Genomic DNA, 19,243 nt, shown 5'->3' with positions numbered 1-19,243 from the left:
CATGCTGATCCGTCTTACTGGAAACCAAAGGCTGATTTTTTTTATTCGCCTTGCTTTCCAAAGAAAAACTACCAGCTTTTTTCCACAGCTCTTGGGATGGGACTGCAGAGCTTGAGCCAATCTGTTGCTCCTTTCAGCAAAACCCAGGCAGCTGGAAAGTTTAGCAGATTTTTTTCCAGTGAAGGACAGTCAAGGAGTGATAAGCCCCTGGGAAATAACTGAAAATCTCCTAGTTACCCCACTGGCAGTGTGTGTGACACCTTGGATGCTGGTAACTCTTGTTGTGTTGGTCATGCTCCTCCACTGCTGTGTGTACCTGCTGCTGCACAGGCCTGCTCTGCAGGCGGCTGGAGCCAGGTAAATGGTGTAAGAATTTCTGCTTTCTAAGGGTGGTTGCTCACTGCACCAGTAAAGACCTGCTCTGTAGAGCCTCCAGCAGTGTGCATGCCCCAGCATCACCATAAGGCCCTGCAGCTCATAGATGGGGTCAGGTAATGTCTCCCCTAGAGTGGGGGAGAGTCTCTCCTGGGCAGGGAAGAAATGAATCCAGGCTCCCATGCTTCGTCAGAGATGCAAATTGCTCTGTAAGTCCTAAGCATTAATTATAGAGCCTGGGCTCCTTGATGGAACCATGGGGAAAACAGGCCTCTGGCTGCCATTAAATTTAATGGCGTTTGGACACCCAATTCCCTTAGCCTATTTGAAAACCAGAATCCCAGTTTCTTCAGAAATACATGTGGTCAGGTGAAATCCCTCATCCTGTTGCAGACAGTGAGATTTTTACAGTGTGGCTTCTGCACAGCCAGAAGCTCTTCCCCAGGCTCTGGGGTTTTTATCTTGTACCATCAGTGGAATCCAGGGAGGAAGCAGGGAGTGATGTACAGGTAGCCAGTATCTGGGCAGGGAGCTCTACAGATACACCAAGAACTAGCTCTGGCACTGTTGCACCATTGCATGGACTGGTTCACCATGCCAACCAAGCTAGAGTTGGTTCCACTGTGGTCTTCAGGGGATGGGGAGTCCTGTTTGCCCCCAGGTGAGCTGGGCCTGGGAGCAGAAGTGACCTCACCCAGCATCATTCATGGCTTCCCCACTTAGGGCAAACAACAAGCAGCAGCTGAGTGTTGTCCCTTTGCCAACCCAGGAGCAGACCCATGAGGTTACACCTGCCTCTCACTGTGTGTTTTCAGAGTGCCAATATGATTGCACAATCTGGGACTCGGGGATTCGATACAAGATAATGCCAGTGGCACAAGTGGTAGAAATGGGGGAAAATCAAACTTCTGGGCAGTTAGAAGCAGAGGATCCACCTGGATAAACAAGCCATTCCTGACATGCAGGAACTTGAAGCCACATTGTTTTGGGACATGCTGTGCCTTGAGATTGTCCTTTGCTGGAACTGTAGGTGTAAAACTGTGAGAGGTGATGCCTGCCTGAGAGGGCTCTCAGGAGCCAGACCTGGTTGGAAATCTGTCTGGCAGAGTCCACAGAGGGAGAAATGTGGAGATGCTTTAAGCAGAGCAGTGAGGAGAAGCCTCCTCTCCATCCTAATATTTCCACACACAACCAGCCACATGTTGCAGCACTGTCTTGGCCTCCAGCTGCACGCATTTGGGGTGAATACTTCATCTTTTCCTCAGCGTTACCTTTTTTCCCAGGGTGGAGTTTTCCTGTTGTGAGGGACTCCAACATTTCTGCCCAATTTAGCACAGAGAAAATGGAACAGCAAACCCTTCATATTGTTACACACATTTTAGATGTCGGCCTCACAGTTTGATCAGCGGAGGCTCCAAAGACTCATAAACCTGGTAATACATAGTTTCAAGCCTGCATCAAAGAAGTTCACAACCCTTTTGGGAGAAGCTGTGAGTACTGATGAAAGAGGGAACTTATTGTATATGTAAGAAAAGTTCTTTCATGGCTTATGTATTAAGGCAGGCTCTGTGGCCCAGGGAAGATTGGGGCTGCTTTTAATTTACATCCCCCCTCACTTATATTAGGTCTTCGTCAGAAGAAAAATTAGTCAGATGTTTTCTTAATGACATCATTTTTTTTAAAATCCTGTTTCATTTTTTCCAGATGAGGCGGTGGAGATTATTAGAAATGAATTGAAACTAAATCTGGAAAGAGACTTTGATTCACTTCTCCCTCCTCCCCGGCAGAAATAAATTGGTCGGCTCCATGCTCAGCCGTCTTTATTAGCAGCCTCAACAGAAACCAACCCTGGCGGCCTCGGCTCCAACTTTCCCAACATCACCACCGCCGTGGCTGACGTCGTGGCGAGAGGCACCAGAGGGTGGCTCGCAGAGGGACTTTGGTCACCCCATAATTTTGGTCACAAAATGCCGTAGCGATGCAGGTTGGGAAGTTATGAGGTCTGAAATAGCCATGCCATCATAAGTTTGTCTTCCAGTGACCTAAGGAAAAAAAAAAGTGGGCTTGAGGCTGGTGGGTGTTCCTTGAGCAAAATCCCAGTCTCGGTCTGACGAGAGCGTGCGTGTGCGTGTCAGTGGCAGCATCTCCACGAGTCCTTTATATCTGATAGGTTTTCACTGCCTTGTATTTCACACCACTGAGCCACAGAGTGTATTGCTACAGGAAAGTACTTTGAACTATAAATATTTTAAAAGGCATTTAATTTACTACCCATCAGCAGAAAGTGTTCAAAAAGCCACAAGGTTTCCTAATTTATCAGAAAGACAGAGAAACAAGCAGAAGATCAAACAAAGACAAACATGCTTGTAAACTGCTGAATAAGTCTGCAAAGCTTATATTACATTTCTGTGTGGCTTTGTTGATATGCAAGTATTACAAATAAATTAAAATGCACCTGAACTGTTGATAAGGAAGGGTGGGACCAAGATCCTGAGGTGCAGGTGGCATGTCTGAACTGCTCAGCCCCTCGTGTTTGTGGTTGTCTGTTCATGAAGAGGGAGAACTTGTATGCACTCTCTAATGGCATATTTGGATATTCTTAGGGAAGAACCTTTGTAATGCCATCCCTTAGCTGAGACCTGTACCAGATCCCTGACCTCTGAAGCCCCGAATCTCTGTGGTGTCCTGTGCTTGGGGTGCAGCCCCATGGGAGGGCACATCCATCTCCCTCAGCTTTGTCAAAGCACCCAGCGAGGGATGAACACTGTCCCTGCTGTGACCTGCATCTCAACACTAACTCTGCTTCTAGAGGTCTGTGAGTACAGAGTAAGCTAATGCAAAACAGATTTTGCTCTTTCGTTTTACCTAATGACAGATCTGCCTCTTGTGGTGTCTATCTCAGATTTTCTGCTTATCAGGTCAGAGTATGTAACTTTTGTCCCCTCCTTGCTCCTTCTGCAGTTTGTCTACGAGGCTGTATAGGGTACAGCAGGAGACATGTTCGGGAGATGTCCCCATGCTTTCTCTTCCATCTTTGCTCATCCTGAGAAAACTGCTTGAGTGCCAAAACAATCCTGTGACTTTTTTTGTTTTGTTACCTGCTGAATCCCTCAGCACTTACTGATTTTTTTCTCAGGTAATGCTTGGCCTGAGGAAGACCTGAGGGATTTAACAGAGGTGGCCCCCAGAAAGCATGCAATAAAAGCTCTCCTGAACTTTTGCCCTCTGAACTGTACTGCTAACCTGTCAAGGAGGTCTGTGCAAGCTGTGATGGACGCAGGCAGGGAGGGCTGCCCTGCTGGTGCTGGTTGAGCCACATCCTCTGGGCTGAGCAAGCCACATTGCTTGCAGATCATAGAAATACTCTTTGCTCCTTTTGCATCTTTTCATAGGCAGCCCTGTCTGGGGCTTGGTGTGCACATGGCAGGACAAAACACCTGGATACCCAGGGGCAGTGAGAAGTTTGCAAACCCTGGGTTCACCTCAAATGTGTTTGTGTAGCCAGGCTCCCTGTGCAAGGAGACAGGGTGGGATCTCTAGCACGGGGCATGCTCCCCACCTCCTGAATGTGCAGGGGGTGCCTGAGGTAGCTGATGCCCCTCTTCAAGGCCACCTTGCAGTTCTTGAGCTGGCTTCAGGCTCTCCGTGTGCCCCACTGTGTTCTCAACCTCCTCCCTCATGCACAAAGGTGATGGGGTAGGAGGGAGAAGGGCAGAGGGCAGCCATGCCTTGCCCTGGGGAGGCACTGTGAGTGACAGTGTGTCTCTGTTTCCTTCCCAGGCCTCCTCCTCTGAGCGGCAGCCCCGTCATCTCCGACATCTCTCTCATCCGTCTGTCTCCGCACCCGGCTGGGCCCAGCGAGTCTCCCTTCAGCCCGCCACACCCCTACGTGGCTCCCCACATGGAGCATTACCTCCGCTCCGTCCACGGCAGCCCCACGCTCTCCGTCATCTCTGCTGCCAGGGGCCTCAGCCCTGCCGACGGTAAGGCCCTGTGCTACTGGTACTGCAGAGATTTTGTGGCTCGCCAGAACTGAAATTTCCTAAAACCCAGGGATTTACAGCTGCAAAGGCTCTGCAGCTGCCCTCTGAAGTGGGAGAGCTGTCTTTCTTTTTTTTTTTTTCCCCTCCCCTTTGACTACACATTTGTTTTGCATCATTGCACTGAGAAAGCAGAGCGTGAGAATAGCTATTACCTCTGGATCATATTATAAATATTTTGCTTAAAATACATTCCTTCCTGTAGCACACTTGGTTCTCTTATGAGCTTCTCTGCTCTTAGGTCTTTACCAAGAGTCCTGCTTCCCCCAAAGAGAGTTGCAGTCACTCCGGCTGCCTAACCTGGCCAGGTCTGACATTGCTGAGATGAGCCTACACCAGCTGGGTCATCCCTGTTGGTTTTGTGTCTTAGGGCAGGATGGGTCCTGGGTGAAGGAGAGGGGCTGTACTTTTTTCCTCCTTACTCCTGAGTTGCCCTGCAGAAGCTTTTGGGAGAAGGTGATGGTAGTGGGGGAGCTGGCTCTGGGTTCATGTGAAGGTGATGATGTTCTCGATGTCCTGGCAGATCCTGTGTTGGGGAGCTGGGGAGAAAAATATCCAAGCAGGGAAAGGGGAAAATATACAACTTTGCTTTCACTAGGAGAGTTGCAAATTGTGACTTGCTTCATCAGAAGTGCTTCACTGCATGATTGCAGGCAGCTGGCTCAGTGCCCAGAGAGCAGCTGGGGTATGGGGGCCCGCTCTCTGCACACCCAGTAGACCCTAGCATCTCCTGGATCCCAAGCTGCTGTGGGGGCAAGCAGCCCTTCTCTGCTGAAGAACACCAGAGAGCCACAAGGCCCCCAGCTTAGTGCCTGCAGCATAAACCCATCTTCTATGGCTAAAAACCATCACCAGGGTGATAGGGAAATGCATGTGTCTCCTTCCCTCCCCTAAAACGTCATCTGAACTCCCAGCCACCCACTGAGGAGAGGTCCGATGGCTGACATGCGTCATCATCCTACCCTTCCAAATCCAGTTTCATTATCTGCTATGAAAAAAATAACATTGTGTTTTGGGTTGCTTTTCTTTTCCTTTTATTCTTTCTTAAGGCGGTGGTAAATAAGTTAATGGGGCAAGCGGGCGGGGAGGCAGGTTTGAAAAATTACAGCTGGGAGAAAGTGAGCATAATTGGCTTTGGCAGCCAAAATGGTTTTATGCTGCCAGACACTAAACCTAGCTCTATGCATTAGGCCTTGGCTTTAATTTCCTTGCGCTGTTATCGGGAACTGGGCTGCATTTGTCTTTCCTTCCTAATAGGCAGGGATGTTAATGCTGACAGAGTTACTGCTGCTGGCGAGCTGGGCCCTCTCCCCCCTCCCCGGGGTGCCGGCTGCGTCCGAACGGGAGGATTATTAGAAGGGAGAACGAGAGATTGTTTATAAATTTGCGGAAATGGAGGAATGCAGAGGCCCCAGCTTAGTTTCTTTTGTCCGCAGAAGCACGCCCAAGCACACGTCACCAGAACCCAGCGCCGAGCCGTGCGCTGGGGCTGGCGGGGGGCACGGGGGGGAGACGGGGCCCCAGCATCTGCACAAGGTCTAACATTGCGGTGGGAACCTTCTCCCCATGTTTTTCTCCTCACCCGCCTCTCCGGCAGTGGCTCACGAGCACCTGAAGGAGCGAGGTCTCTTTGGGCTGCCCCCACCACCACCAGGAGCCAACCCCACCGACTACTATCACCAAATGACGCTGATGGCCGGCCACCCGAACCCCTACGGGGACCTCCTGATGCAGAGTGGAGGAGCAGCCAGCACAGCCCACCTCCACGATTACCTCAGCCCCGTTGACGGTGAGTAGTGATCTGGGTCCTCCCCAGTGTGGCTGAAATTTTGGAAGAGATGGATGGGGTTGTCCTCTGGGTGAAGGTTGCTGTATGTTGTCCCTCTGCCTTGCTGAAACCCGCTGGTGCTCCACTATAATTTTTTACTTAAAAGGTCACCTTGTTCCATGTATATGTATGAAAGACACAAATTTTGAAATACATAGATAGTGGCTTCTTTGGGAGATGATGTGTCTGCTGCATGGGTAGGAGATTGTCTGGTCCAATAGGGAGGGCATTTCTGCCATCCCTCTGCCTTGGTCAGGGGTAACTACACCATCCCTCATGGCAAACTCCAGCCTTAGCTCCTAATCCTTCCCTGTCTGCTCCCAAGTTTAGCCTGGCTGGTGTCTGGGGCAAAGGTTGGCCATTTCCATGCATAGCTGTGCTCAACACGGTGGAATCCTCATCTTGGTTGGGACCTTTCAGGTCCCCAAGGACAAACAATATGTTAACAAGGAGCCATGGTGGAGGGGATACGTTAGTACTTTGTGGGAGAAAAAAATTGCAGGAATGTGGTATTTATGCTAGTATCAGGCATTATAAGCCCAGAAAGTTCTGTGTCATAGCTAAATGAAGGAGAAATAAAGTCATATGAGGCACTGGAGCACCAAGTCACCCCCCAAATCTGAGCGCTGCCCTGGTGAAATGGCTAACATCGATGTAGGTCTGAGTATTTTTAAAGGTATTAGAACTTTCTTTCCTTTCACTTCATGCCACATCTTCTGTGAACTGGGCCTGTGTAGATATTACTGAGGGTAGTTTGGAGATTATTTCTGCTCTTAGAAAGAGAAGTCTTGGCTGAACTTTCAGATACCAGTCCTGTTTCCTGGGCTGCCTTCAGATTTGTCTGTGGACCATTATGATTTTTGGGTGGAGATCTCCATCATTTCATTACTGCTTCAAAGTTTCTCTTGTTGAGCTTTTAAGATGAAAGACTCTGTGGTCTTGCTGCTTCATAACATGACTGGTTTAGAATGATAAAAGCTGCTCTGGCTGTTCAGCAATAGGGGCTTATAGGTATTTCTAACAGAAAAAAAACCCCCAAAACAATTTCTCATCTGCAGCTGTTGAGGAAGCTTTACCTGAATAGTCATTTTCTGCTGCCTCTTCTTAGACTGATCAGGAACCTGGATTCTAGTCTGAAAAGGAGAGCATGTGCTCTTGGGTATCATTCTGCCTCAGATATCTAAAATATATTCCAAGCTTCTCTGCTACAAAGCAGCTGGTCAGTAAGACTACTCTGCATTCCCTCCAAAGGGTTAATGTCTGTGGTTATAGCAGATGGGTGCAAACCAACCCTGCCAAGTGTTCCTTGGGCTCATGAACAAGACTCCTTCCTCCTTGCCTCCTTATTAGTCCATCTCTGACCAGCAGTGCCTCACTGAACTGCCAGATACGCAGCCAGTAAGGGAAGCAAACACAACTGTTTTCGTTCTAGCATGGGCTGACTCTTGGTGCACCAAGATGCCCATCCTCTGGTTTGCTGAAGGTCAGTCTTTATCTGAAGTTGTCCCAGATACTCCCCTTGGCAGGAGGCTGTCTTCCTGCTTGCCTTCTGAAAATGTCTCAAGAGTAAATCACTTGTCAAAGGTCTTGGTTTCATGCAGCCAAGCTCATAATCATTACTCACTGGAAAACCAGGGCTTGCCAAGCATTTATTTTGATCTTTTAGTAAAGCTTTGTTGATTAGTAACTGGAAAGCGTTTTCTGGGCCTTCATATGCTCTGAGTAAGATGAAAATCTTCAGACTTCATGAGGATATGACCTAAGACACCTGAAGGCTACTTTTTAATAATGTTAAAAGGAGCAGCAGGCAGTCTCTAGTCTCTGTTTTCAGGTTTATCCATCAGCTGGAGAGAAGAGAGAATTGTGCATTACCAAGGCAGAGGCTAAAATGGATGGCTCTGAAACACTGTCTAAGGAACCAGTCTCTTTCTCTTTTTAGAAAGTTATTTCAAAAATTGAAATCAGTGGGGACTAAGTAAATATTTGAACAGCTCATTTAATAAAGCATCCTCTTATGGTGCTTTTTGGAGACAAGAATATCAGTAGCATGCATAAACTCTCAATGAGTCACCACCTCACAGCATCTTTCACACAAAGTGCCCATTTCTTCCCAGAGAGCCCCAAAATACAAGATTATTACAAGAATTAGTTTGTGGCAAAAGCAGGTAGCTCCTGTCAAACCACAGATACTTCACAGCACTATTATACATCTATGATAACACTGGCACCTTCAAAAGAAGCAGATGAGAAATTGTCCTATTCAATATCACATCACCTTTAAACATCTGCAGGTCCATGGGAGCCCTAGACACAGGGCATGGTAGTTCTTCCACAGACACATATCTGGGGCCTTCTAGTAGCTGTCATTGTATTTCTTGGAGAATTTATCAATGCCTCTGTTTTTGTTGGAGGCTTTCCATCCCATTGCCTAGGGCATCAGCGTCAGCTGGAGCTTGTTTGTACTGACCATGTGTCAGGTCTGCTGAGCTAGGGTGCCCCAGAGTTTCTTCTCTTTAGAAGACAGAAGTAGTTAAGCCACTTAAGTAAACCAAATTTAAGTTTTATGCTCCAGACTCCTGGGGTCTTCCGGCCAGAGGTACTGGAGACTGGATAACCCTTCCGCGAGCTGTCACATTTCATCCTGTCATCCAAACAGGGATTTTAAATCTGAGGGTAGAGTTTGAATCGGGCCTAAATCCATTTTCTGGAAAGTCTACAATTTCAAATTAAAAGTTAATTGCTTCCCAATGTCACAACACTGTTGGTGGGGCACTTTTGAGACTAATTTACAGGATCTATTCACCAGATCAAAACAATCTTTTGCATTTCTATTCTAGAAGTGGGTGCCACATGGTAGATTATTCCGTGTGACAGAGTGGTTGCACAAGAGCATCCCTGGTGCAGTAAAGACTGGTGGGGAGCACAGATGAACCTGGAGATGACTACAACTTTCTGAGCATGTTTAGTGCATCCAACTTTTTTTTTCCTAAGCACAAGGGCTCCTGTGATTACCCCCAGGCCTTAAGGAGGTGTCATTTGCTGTCAAGAGGAGCATATCCAGACTGACCTGATGCTTGTACTGTTATAGCCCTGTATATCAGAAGATCTCAAAGTACTGTACACAGTAAAGCTCTTTCATCACCAGAAACCCCAAAAGGAAGGAAATTCAAACCACCAGTGAGCACTATGGGAACAAGACCTCAACCTTCAGAATAATGACTCTCATGGCTAGGGTGGAAGTAGAGGTCATCTTTAAATCCATCACTTCTGTTTGCACAATGTCGAAAGTGTGAGGGGGTTGTGCATAGAGAGTCCTGAAATAGGGTCTTGAAAAAGGTCTTGAGTCCCACTTAGGCCCAAGCAGCACTGCACAGAGGTGGTCACTCAGGAGGTCAGGAGGGCTGCATAAGTGTGTTTGTGCAACCTTACAGTTACCAATAGCCAGGATGACACTGCATCCGTGGGATTTCATCCAGCTATGGAGTCAGAGGGAGATCCCTGCCCTGTTTCTTGTTCCTGGTGCATGGCAGTCATGAGTGTCCTGATCATGACCAGTGGTTTAACTGGGAGAAGGCTTTGCTCAGCACAGGAGAGCGAACCAGACAGCAGCTGGCACAGTTGCCTGGAGTGTAGGCAAATCATCAAGCAGGACTTTATTCTCCCAAGTCAAACAGTGATTCAGCTTCAGTGACCTCTTTCAGTCAGTGTCATTGGAGTCTTTCTACTTCAAGTAAATGATTTTATATCCATGGAGATAAGGAGCAGGGCCGGCAGTGCAGCCTGGTCACTGCAGTCAGCAGGCACCTGTATGTGAGAGGTGAGCTCAGGACTCTTCTCCAGCAGGTTTATGCATCAGGATGGACAGAGAGAGCTCAGCCTCGTGGGCTGACTGGGAAAGAAATGCCTCTCCTGGGGCTTGAGGGACCAGCAGCTCAGGGTTTGCAGGCTGGTTATGTTGGATTGAAGATGACTTCCCAAACAAGACAGCTGTTGGCTACTCCAGGCAGACGGCACACCCTGTAGTTACTTCCTTAAAAACTCTGAAAGATCTTTTTTGTTGTTGTTGTTTTCTTTGTCCCAGCACAGAATGGAAACTTGCTGAAATCTCAGAAAAGGTTCAGAGAATGGGAAATTTTTTCCCACCCATTTCTAGCCAGCAGTGCTGTTTTCCTCCCCAGAAAAGTATGTGCAGAAGAGAGAAAAAGTCCCAGAGCATCCCATAAGCCCTGTGCCTGGAATCCTGCTGCACTCTGGTTTCTAAAGAATTCAATTTACATATGCAAGTTGGGTCGTCTAAACAGTTACCTTGTGGGTTGGGAGTAGAAGAATGCAGCCTTGTCTTTCAGCAAGGATTTGAGGGAAGCATTAGTATTCCTTGAACTGTAAAGTTGATCAGGCCCAGGGGAGGGAAAAAAGAAAGGTCCCAGGACAGCCTCTGGTGCCAGAACAAATGTCCAGCATCTGTTGCAGTCTAAGACGTGTGTTGCTCCTGCAGAAGGGGGGAGAGGGCAATGAGGAATTGGTTATGTAAAGAGTGGTTGTAGTTTATTGCTGCTGCTTATTGATTAAGGGATCATCCGGTGTTTTTATGCTGCCCTTGGATTTCATCTGACAACAGAGCTCAGGGGCTATTTCTGTACACTTTGAGTGGAGTTTTCTTGGTGAACGTCCAGGGAAAGGGACTTGTTTGATAACGCTGTACTCATCCCAGGCTCAGCCAAGGGATGCAGGGAAAGCAGAGTCTCTGGCTGTGTTTCAGAGAGGAGAGGGCTGAGCCATCTGCAGCACATGTGCCTTGCAGGCCTGGCTGTTTGGAAGCAGATTCCCCCAATCACAGCAACGTGATTCCCTGTAAAGAGATGTCTGAGATCTCCGTGCCCTGAAGGAGCTCCTGCTGAGTGCCTGGTGTTTCCTCTCAGGAGAGCTTTGCTGCCACTATTTCTAATGCAATATAGAGGTATGAACTCTCACTCCAGGAAACCCATCTCTTCCAGGGTACCTCTGATGGACAGCAGCCATGGCGAGTGGTGGGAACAGGGACTGCTGCTCCTGCCTCCCACATGAGTCCCCCAGGTTCTTGTCCTGATACAGAACAGCAGCGTGGTCAGACCACGAGCTGACATAGGGGTGAAAATGAGAGACTGGTCATTTGGCTCATTGCTGGCCTGGTGTGGATAAATCTAAATTAGGGGAGACAATCCCAATTTCTGAGCGACCCACAGATGAGGTAATTCGTAGACCCTATAGGAAACTGCCAAGGAAATTTTTACCTTTTTACCAAGAAGTTTGGACTTTCTGCATTTGGTAAGCATGGCTAATGTAACTTAAAAATACAGCCTTGAATATTCTTGCTATTTTAGAAATGGGATATTTAAAACCCTCCAGGAGAGAAATGGCTTTTCGTTGTGAGCTGTGGCATTTACACTTATCCTTGCACTTATCCAGCAAAGAAAATGCTGCTGTAAAGTCAAGCTTTTTCTACTGAAAAGTCATTCTAGGCAGTTTTAAAATGTTTTGGTTTGTGTTTTTTTTTTTTTTTAGTATATGGGTTATTTTTATTCGCTGGCATAGGGAGCTGAGCCTATGACTGGCAGTGTATCTGAGTCTGTGCGTGAAATGCACAGTGTGCACCAGGCCACTGTGACCAGTGTGCTCTGGCTAAAACACTATAAAATATATCTGGAATTGACTTGCAGTTCCAGAGGCAGCAGGAGGCAAAGGCCTGTGGTAAATTTTTTATTGACTTTCCTGGACTGTCATCCACTGTCACCAGTGCCCAGTTTTGGGCTCAGCCTTTACTTCACCCTTCTGTTCACCACTTCAGTTTTAATCTCCTCCTAACTGTGGGAGTGTAAGGAGATGGGGACAGTCTTTTGGCTTAAAATTTCACATCTTACTTCACCCCAAAGGATATTTTGTTGCTACTTGAAATCTGAAAGTTTTGAATTCAAAGCAAGTATCTTTAGCTTTTGCAAAAACAAACAAAAAATAATATCAACTTTCTTCCATTCAGAGCTGATTCTTTTAATATACACCAAATAAATAAACCCCAAGTTCTTAGTATGCCTAAAAATGAGCACATAAACATAGCATGTTTCCCAAGTGGAAAAGAATTTGTTTGAAAGTACAGATAAGGTAGCTCAAATAGGGATGTCTCTAAGTCAGCTTTTAAATTCATATTTAGTTCATGTTCCAAGGTCTATGGCAATCAATGGAAAGCATCTGCCAGCTTTAATAGGTGTTTACTCAAGATGAGAGGGAGAAGCAGCAGAGCAATTTGATATGGGAAGAGCTACCACCCAAGAACACCCATCCTGAGTATGCTGTAAATGTACTTGGCTAGAAATACTATTTAACACCAGAGGAGACCACAGTACAGAGTACCTCATGGAGCTGTCATGTCTAGCTTGTGGGCTTTGGCCCATCAGTACTTTCTGGATCTGGGCGAGAAGGAGTTTTCCCATCTCTCAGAAGTATTCAAGGGAAAGAAACTGAGAATAGAAAAGGTCTCCATCTGAGGTAGAGGCACAGAAAAATTAATTTGAAAAATTGAAACTCTGGCAGATGAGTGGAAATAATTTAAAAATATTTTATTTTATTTATTTCAGTGTGTGACCATTTCAGATTTATGAAGACTGTATGTTTGTCAGCAAAACTATTTTAGAACAACATACCAATTTTTTTTTTTCTAAGAGTGTTGAAGGGAGTACTCTGACAGTTTAGAAACTCTTCCACAAATGTGTTTTCCAAATATCAAAAAAAGTCTTAAAACTAACCTGTTCATTTTGATAAGTCAGCATTTTTGAAGGGGAGATGAGAGAGAGAGTGCTAGTGATAAATCCTCCTGAGGCTCTCTGTCTCGGTGTCTGAAAAATGGATCCCTCTGTCATTTACTTCTCTGGGCACATTCACTGCTGAAGAAGTTGTATGTGGTTTTTCCTTTGAAACACCACTGGACTGCAGGCAATAGAGGATTTTGCTTATGTATTTGGGTGGCTGGTAGTCAGCTGTATTGAACACATTGCTATGTATACAGCCATACTAATGCTTATCTTTGTAGCTGCCTGGTATCATTTTATATTCATGTTCAGTGTCCAGAGAATAGGGGATCAGGTCAGGGCAAATTTATTATTAAAGATTATTTCAGTGCTGCTAATCTGCTTTTGAATAGTAATTTTGAAAAGATTCCCTCTTCCTAAATGCACTAGTGAGCATTTCTTCATAAACTCTTTTTCTGATTCCCAGATGCTTCCCTTCCTGGGCACCTTGTGCAGGCTGTCGTTGGGAAAAGAAGAATTTTTAATCCATAGCACAATTTTAGGTCACAGATTTCCCTGGAAGCACAGAACATCTAAGAATCTTCTGTATCAGCTGTATCCAGCTGAACCTATTGGATCTGTTTTCAAACAGTTCAGATAGCAGACAGTACTGGCAAGATCTAGATTAGAGTGGACAGTAATGCAATGCACATCACTGGTTTTGGGCTGGAGAAGTCCCAGGCCAGTTTGCAAATCCAACAGCTTCCAGCAGACTTTTACTCAGGAGAAAAAGTGAAATCCTTGTGTGCAGTGGGGAGGAGTTGCCATGTTGGGTACCCTGCAAAAACCCAGGCATCAGGACATCAGGACTTCATTCCTCAGCAAATTAATGGCAACCAATGGCTGAAGCAGCACTGTGGACATAAATCATGGGAAGGAACAGCGAGAAATGAGTACAAGGCTTTTCTTTCTATTTAGTAATTTATCAAGGGAAGTGGCACATTAATAAACAGATCTCCCTTGAGGTGTGGAAGTAACAGAGATAAATATGACTGTCAAATCTGGCCTGCTTCCTTCTGTTATGGAAGGAGGAGACTGTGGAAATGCAAATGCAGAAAACAATATCTATATCTGGAAAGATTCATATTATTTGTGGGACAGAACACTGACAACTCAGCTGAGATGAAGCCCGATCACACTAGGTGCAATACTTGATGAATAAAACACAAACCCCATCTAAAGGAGCTCATTTAAATAGATGACACTGGGAAAAAGGGACAAAAAAAGAAGTAACTTACTCAAGGAGATATGTCTGGGGAGGACTGGCAACAGCACCCAGGTCACAGCCCATGTATCGAATCAAGATGCTTTATAGGCACAAGGAAAAAAAAGAAAATAAAAGGAAAAAAAAGTAGTAAAAGACAGGGAGGAAGCTTAGTTCAGATCAATACATGAATATGTTGCATACAGAGTGCAGTTTTGACCACTGTGCTCCAGACACATGTGGGACATGTTGCTCAGGCCAGGCCCCTGGCAGGGCCCAAAATTTCATGAACCAGGTGTGAAGTTTTGGAGTGCTCCACTCAAGTCTTTAGGCAGTGACAGCCTTTGCTGAGGGAATTATGTTTGGTTGGTTTGGTTTTGCATCTATAGTGCCTCTACACATGGCTGCTCCTTTTCCAGCTCCCCAGGGAAGTGCCACTCACCATGGCAGAGCAAGGCTGGAAACTGCCAGACTAAAGGTTTAGGAAAGTTTGATTCTAGTCTCTCCAAATCATAGGACAGCTTTAACACTCAGAAGGTGATTTTTACAGACCTGTATGTTCTTTCTGTTTGATATCTGATCCTTGAGTCATGTTTTCAAGCTTCTCCCTTCCCCTTGGGGCTGCAAAATTCAGTTATAAAAAATATTGTAGGAAGAACCCGCTCAGCAGATGTGCAGCAACCTCGTTTTCAGAGAAAAAATTCTTCGATTATCTGTACTGCACATAGCAACTCTTGAAGCTTCTTATGTATGGGACAAAAGTCACTAGAGTGCTTGGTTCAAGGTTTTGCCTTGGACTTCCAGTGGGTCCTTGGACAAGTCATTTACCTTGTGCAATGAGGAACATTATTGGTAATGACAGAGCCACTTGGTGCATGGGTGAGTCACGAGGAGACTGGGAGACTGCCACCCAGCCACTGGTCTCAGGGCAGTGTTGATGCAAACTTCTGTGAGCCAACACAAATCAAGGAACTGTTTCATCATGATGGCATCTATTTTACCTCCTTGTACATCCCCATTTACCCTCTCACACACGAGCACTGCCATCAGGATGGAAAGTTTATATTCTTATAAAGTGCTGGGCTTGTGTTTGGTGGTACACAACCAAAAGCAGTCCCTCCATCCAGTGAGAGGAAAATAACTCATATTGACTATTTGAGCAGGTTATTGTTTTATTCATAGTGTTTAATAGGATATACACACAGCAGGCTTCCTGGGGAGACTGCTGCTGGAAAAGACAGGTAGTAATACAGTGCTGTATTCATTGAGGGAAGGAGATAGAGAAGGTGAACCCTCCTGCACCTATGGGTGGGTAGTGGGGATTACCAGCCAAACCCTATAGCTAAATGGCATATTTTACCTGTGGGATTTTTTTTTTTTTCCTTTCAAAAAAGAAGTGATCTAAATGCTACTCTTATTGCTTTGGAAAGATAAGCCATTACAGGCAGATCAAGAGCTTGGTCAGGCTTTGGATTTGGTTCTCTGATATTGGGGAATGTTGTGATATTCCCCTTCCCTAGCTCCCATCTATGCCATGCCAGAGATTTGCAGGTGGGTCAGGCCTAGGCAAAGTTCCCTCAGGATGAAGTCAGTCGTTCCAGTTAGCAGTGCAGAAATGCTAGAGGAGGCCAAAAGCACACAGTAGTAACTTGCCATGTATTGCAGCTCCACAAACAGGACTGGCAGGGTTGGAAATTACTTCATGCCCTAATGATTGACAATTGCTAATAGGGTCCAGGCACTGGCAGGTCCCCTTGGAGGGGGAGAGCTTGAACTTTGTGCCTGAGCTGCCAAATTGGTTTTCTTAAAACTCTTAATTTACTTTTGGGGCTCCTGGAACCTTGCCTCCTTCATTAATTGGATGTTAAGCATTGTGCTCACTCTCCTTTGGTTTCCACTCCCTCTGCACACCAGCAGATGCACCATTTCCAAGGGTCACCCCAGCTCGGACGTGCTGCTCATCTGCCCCACTGCTCCTGCCACCAAGTCATCAGGGATGGCTGCACTCATGGAAACCTTTTCCCTTTTAAATTAAAGTTAATTTAGTGCCCATGAACGAGGGTGATGGACAGGTCTCTGTTCATCCCCCGAGGAGGGCGAAGCGAGCGGGTATTTGCTCTGCTGCGGGGTCCCTGCCACGCAGTATCCAGCAAAGAGGAAGCCTCCTGTCAGAGTGCAGGTGGTCCCTGTGCTGCTGCTCCCAGCTCCTGAACATCCCACAGCAGTCACGAGTGCTGCAGGTCTCAGCATCTCCCACCTCCCCCAGCCGAAAGGGATCAGCCTGCTGGTTTTATCTGACAAAATCTCCCTTCCCTACAGTGTCCCGATTTTCGAGCCCGCGGGTGACTCCGAGATTAAGCCGAAAACGAGCCCTGTCTATCTCCCCACTGTCTGATGCCAGCATTGACCTCCAGACGATGATCAGGACCTCCCCAAACTCTCTCGTGGCATATATCAACAACTCCAGAAGCAGCTCAGCAGCAAGTGGCTCCTACGGCCATTTGTCTGCTGGGACAATCAGGTAAAGCTCTGAGACTGGCTCCATAATCATCCCCCCAAAAGGAGGGATGATCCTTCAGGAAGGGAGACCTTCCGTTCCTCACAGCCTCTGCTTTTGTGCATTGAGGCTGTGTAATGCACTAAATTAAAGCCCCCATCCAGTTTTGCATGTGGAAGGGTTTGTGGCATATAGGGGGAGGGGGCTGACTGGGTTGGGATTATTGGTTACCAGATTTCCAGTAATTACAGGACGATAATGCCTCCCTGCAAGCAGAAATGGAGAATAAATTAATCTAAAAAAACGTTCATTGTGAGCAGTTGGACTGATTAAGAAACCCCCTGATTTAAGAGATTGCCCTAAAGTAGTCTCCAAATTATTGGTCCACATCCTTGAAAAAAATGTTGGCTGGGCAGATTTAAGAGCCTAATTCTAAAAACGTATTTGAAACAAATATAAGCCCTTGAGTAAAGTTTTGCTCAAACCCTAATTAAAAAGCACTTACACTAGGCAGCTCGCTGTTGTCAATTCCTGCCGTGATTGCTTCACCCGTGTTTCACAATGTTATTATTCTTATTATGATTAACTGTAAAAAATGTTGGTTCTAATTATCACTGATGTTGTAAAGCAAGGATTTATAAAGATCATACACTCCCAAAATTTGTGGGGAAAACCAGAGACATTGCCATTAGTAACTGTAACATCAGTTTTTCTTAAAGTTACTGTATCTGGCAATATCACTTAGAAATTGACTGTAGAATCAAACATAATGCTAACTTAAAAAAAATAGCAACTCTTTGTCTGGTAATACTATTTTTCCAGTTTTGTCATCTGTTTTCTCTAACTCAACATACTTGGAGTATCTCATATGCAGATTTTAAGCTTTTTAGTAAGGTGTATCTTGAATGTCAGGAACTGTACAATGGGTAACATATATAACAGGTTATCTGTCAATGGAGGGTGCAAAGACTTTGTTATTATATTAACAATGTCTTAGTGACAGGAATGAAATCCGTTCTCACCCACTCAGACTCAGATCCTAGTAGCACTTCAGAAATTCACTTTTTTGAACTTTCTGGACTTGGGCATAACAAAGCTGTGCAGCCTCTTGCTATCACACCTCATTTGCTGCTGCAAGTATTTAGCTCCCAGAGTTCTTTATACACTGTAGTGATTTTTTTAGTGATTCTTTTGGTCAAGTTGTTATTAACTGGTTTGGAACAGAAATACTGATTGTATCATCAACCAGCAGCAAGTATTTTCTCTAAAAGCAAAATCAGAAATGAAGCGTGTTGCTAATTATGGCCCTGTTCTCTGAGCACTCACCCTGTGGGCAGTTAAGTGATGTTAGAGGAAATGCCATGAGGTTCAGGGCAGCCACGTCTTAAAGGTGGCAAATTATCAATTCTGGGTCTGAGAGTCTATGGTTCATGCATTAGCTGCCTCGATTACAGGGAGCAGAGCATCTCCTGTGCTTCTCCATCTCTGCCAAGGGGATCTGCACCTGGAAGTGAACCCCTTGTTCCCAAAAGCAGTTTCATTTTTAATGCTGTCGACTGCTGCATCCTGGCTCAGACCTGTTGCCCCAGATCATGCCCAGGCAGCCAGGAACTGGTGGTGTCTCTGGTTATTGCTGACCTAGGCTGGAGCTGAACCAGTGACCTACATATGAAGGGTGACATACTTGAGCAGTCCCCTGAGCCAGCACTCCCCTCACCTGAATGCAGAGTAAATTGCATGGTTACAGGTACAGTTATTCACCCCTGCTGTGATCTGTGCCAGGTGATTATGTTTTTTTATACCCAGCGTAGCATAACCCCAAGGTTGGCAGTCTGCAGAATAGGTCTGCCTGCAAAAACCCAGGTGCCTTGCGGGCTGCAAAGCCAGATGTGTCCAGCTCCTATCCTATCCTTTTCTACACTCTCTGCCAAGGCTTTAGCTGTTTTTAAACACAGGAATCAAAAAACTACTGTCAGTCTGATACGTAGGTCAAAATGCTTCACATGTTTGCCGAGGCACACACGAGACAAATCCTGTCTGTGCAGTAAAGCAGGCTGTCAGGTTTATCCTGACATTGAAGGAGACTAACTGGGGCACTGCAGCCTCTCTCCTGGAGCCTGCAGGAAGCCAAACTTGGATCAGTCACTAGCCAATGTGATAAATACTGTTTAAAATAACCTCTCATCATTTTTCTTCCTCCTATGTCTGCAGCCCAGCATTCAGCTTCCCCCACCCCATTAACCCCGTGACGTACCAGCAGATCCTGACCCAGCAGAGAAGCCTGAGCTCAGCCTTTGGGCACACTCCTCCCCTCATCCAGCCATCCCCAACCTTCCCCCCACGGCAGCACATGGCAGTCATCTCTGTCAACCCACCAGCAGCACAGATCAGCAGCAACAGCAACTGCATCTCCGACTCCAGCCAGGTAGGGACAGCCATCCTGGCTCTCTCTGTGCATGGGAAATGAAAGGATGTTCTCCA

General features: G+C 46.2%; 1 protein-coding gene and 1 long non-coding RNA gene across 3 annotated transcripts in view; one reads left to right on the top strand and one right to left on the bottom strand.

The window, feature by feature from the left end:
• GLI2 (GLI family zinc finger 2) overlaps window positions 1–19,243 on the top strand; it is a 189,780-nt gene that overhangs the window by 144,499 nt on the left and 26,038 nt on the right. The window contains exons 4-7 of the mRNA XM_071746730.1: window positions 4,156–4,358; window positions 6,013–6,204; window positions 16,585–16,786; window positions 18,974–19,187. Of these exons, the coding sequence (XP_071602831.1) occupies window positions 4,156–4,358; window positions 6,013–6,204; window positions 16,585–16,786; window positions 18,974–19,187 (811 nt within the window). The remainder of the gene's footprint in view (window positions 1–4,155; window positions 4,359–6,012; window positions 6,205–16,584; window positions 16,787–18,973; window positions 19,188–19,243) is intronic.
• LOC139797476 (uncharacterized) overlaps window positions 176–19,243 on the bottom strand; it is a 95,908-nt gene continuing 76,840 nt past the window's right edge. The window contains exons 3-4 of one of the 2 annotated variants that reach the window (XR_011726486.1): window positions 10,549–10,732; window positions 176–2,417 (exon numbers count right to left, since the gene is read on the bottom strand). This is a non-coding gene — a long non-coding RNA (uncharacterized lncRNA). Of the gene's footprint in view, window positions 2,418–9,449; window positions 10,733–19,243 lie in introns of those variants that run through there. The other variant, XR_011726485.1, reaches the window with a different exon arrangement.

The sequence above is a fragment of the Heliangelus exortis genome, chromosome 6, assembly GCF_036169615.1.
Source record: "Heliangelus exortis chromosome 6, bHelExo1.hap1, whole genome shotgun sequence".
In the NCBI taxonomy this organism is placed as follows: domain Eukaryota; kingdom Metazoa; phylum Chordata; class Aves; order Apodiformes; family Trochilidae; genus Heliangelus; species Heliangelus exortis.
The sequence above is the reverse complement of the archived record's forward strand: the minus strand, read 5'-3'. Positions and strand labels throughout refer to the sequence as shown.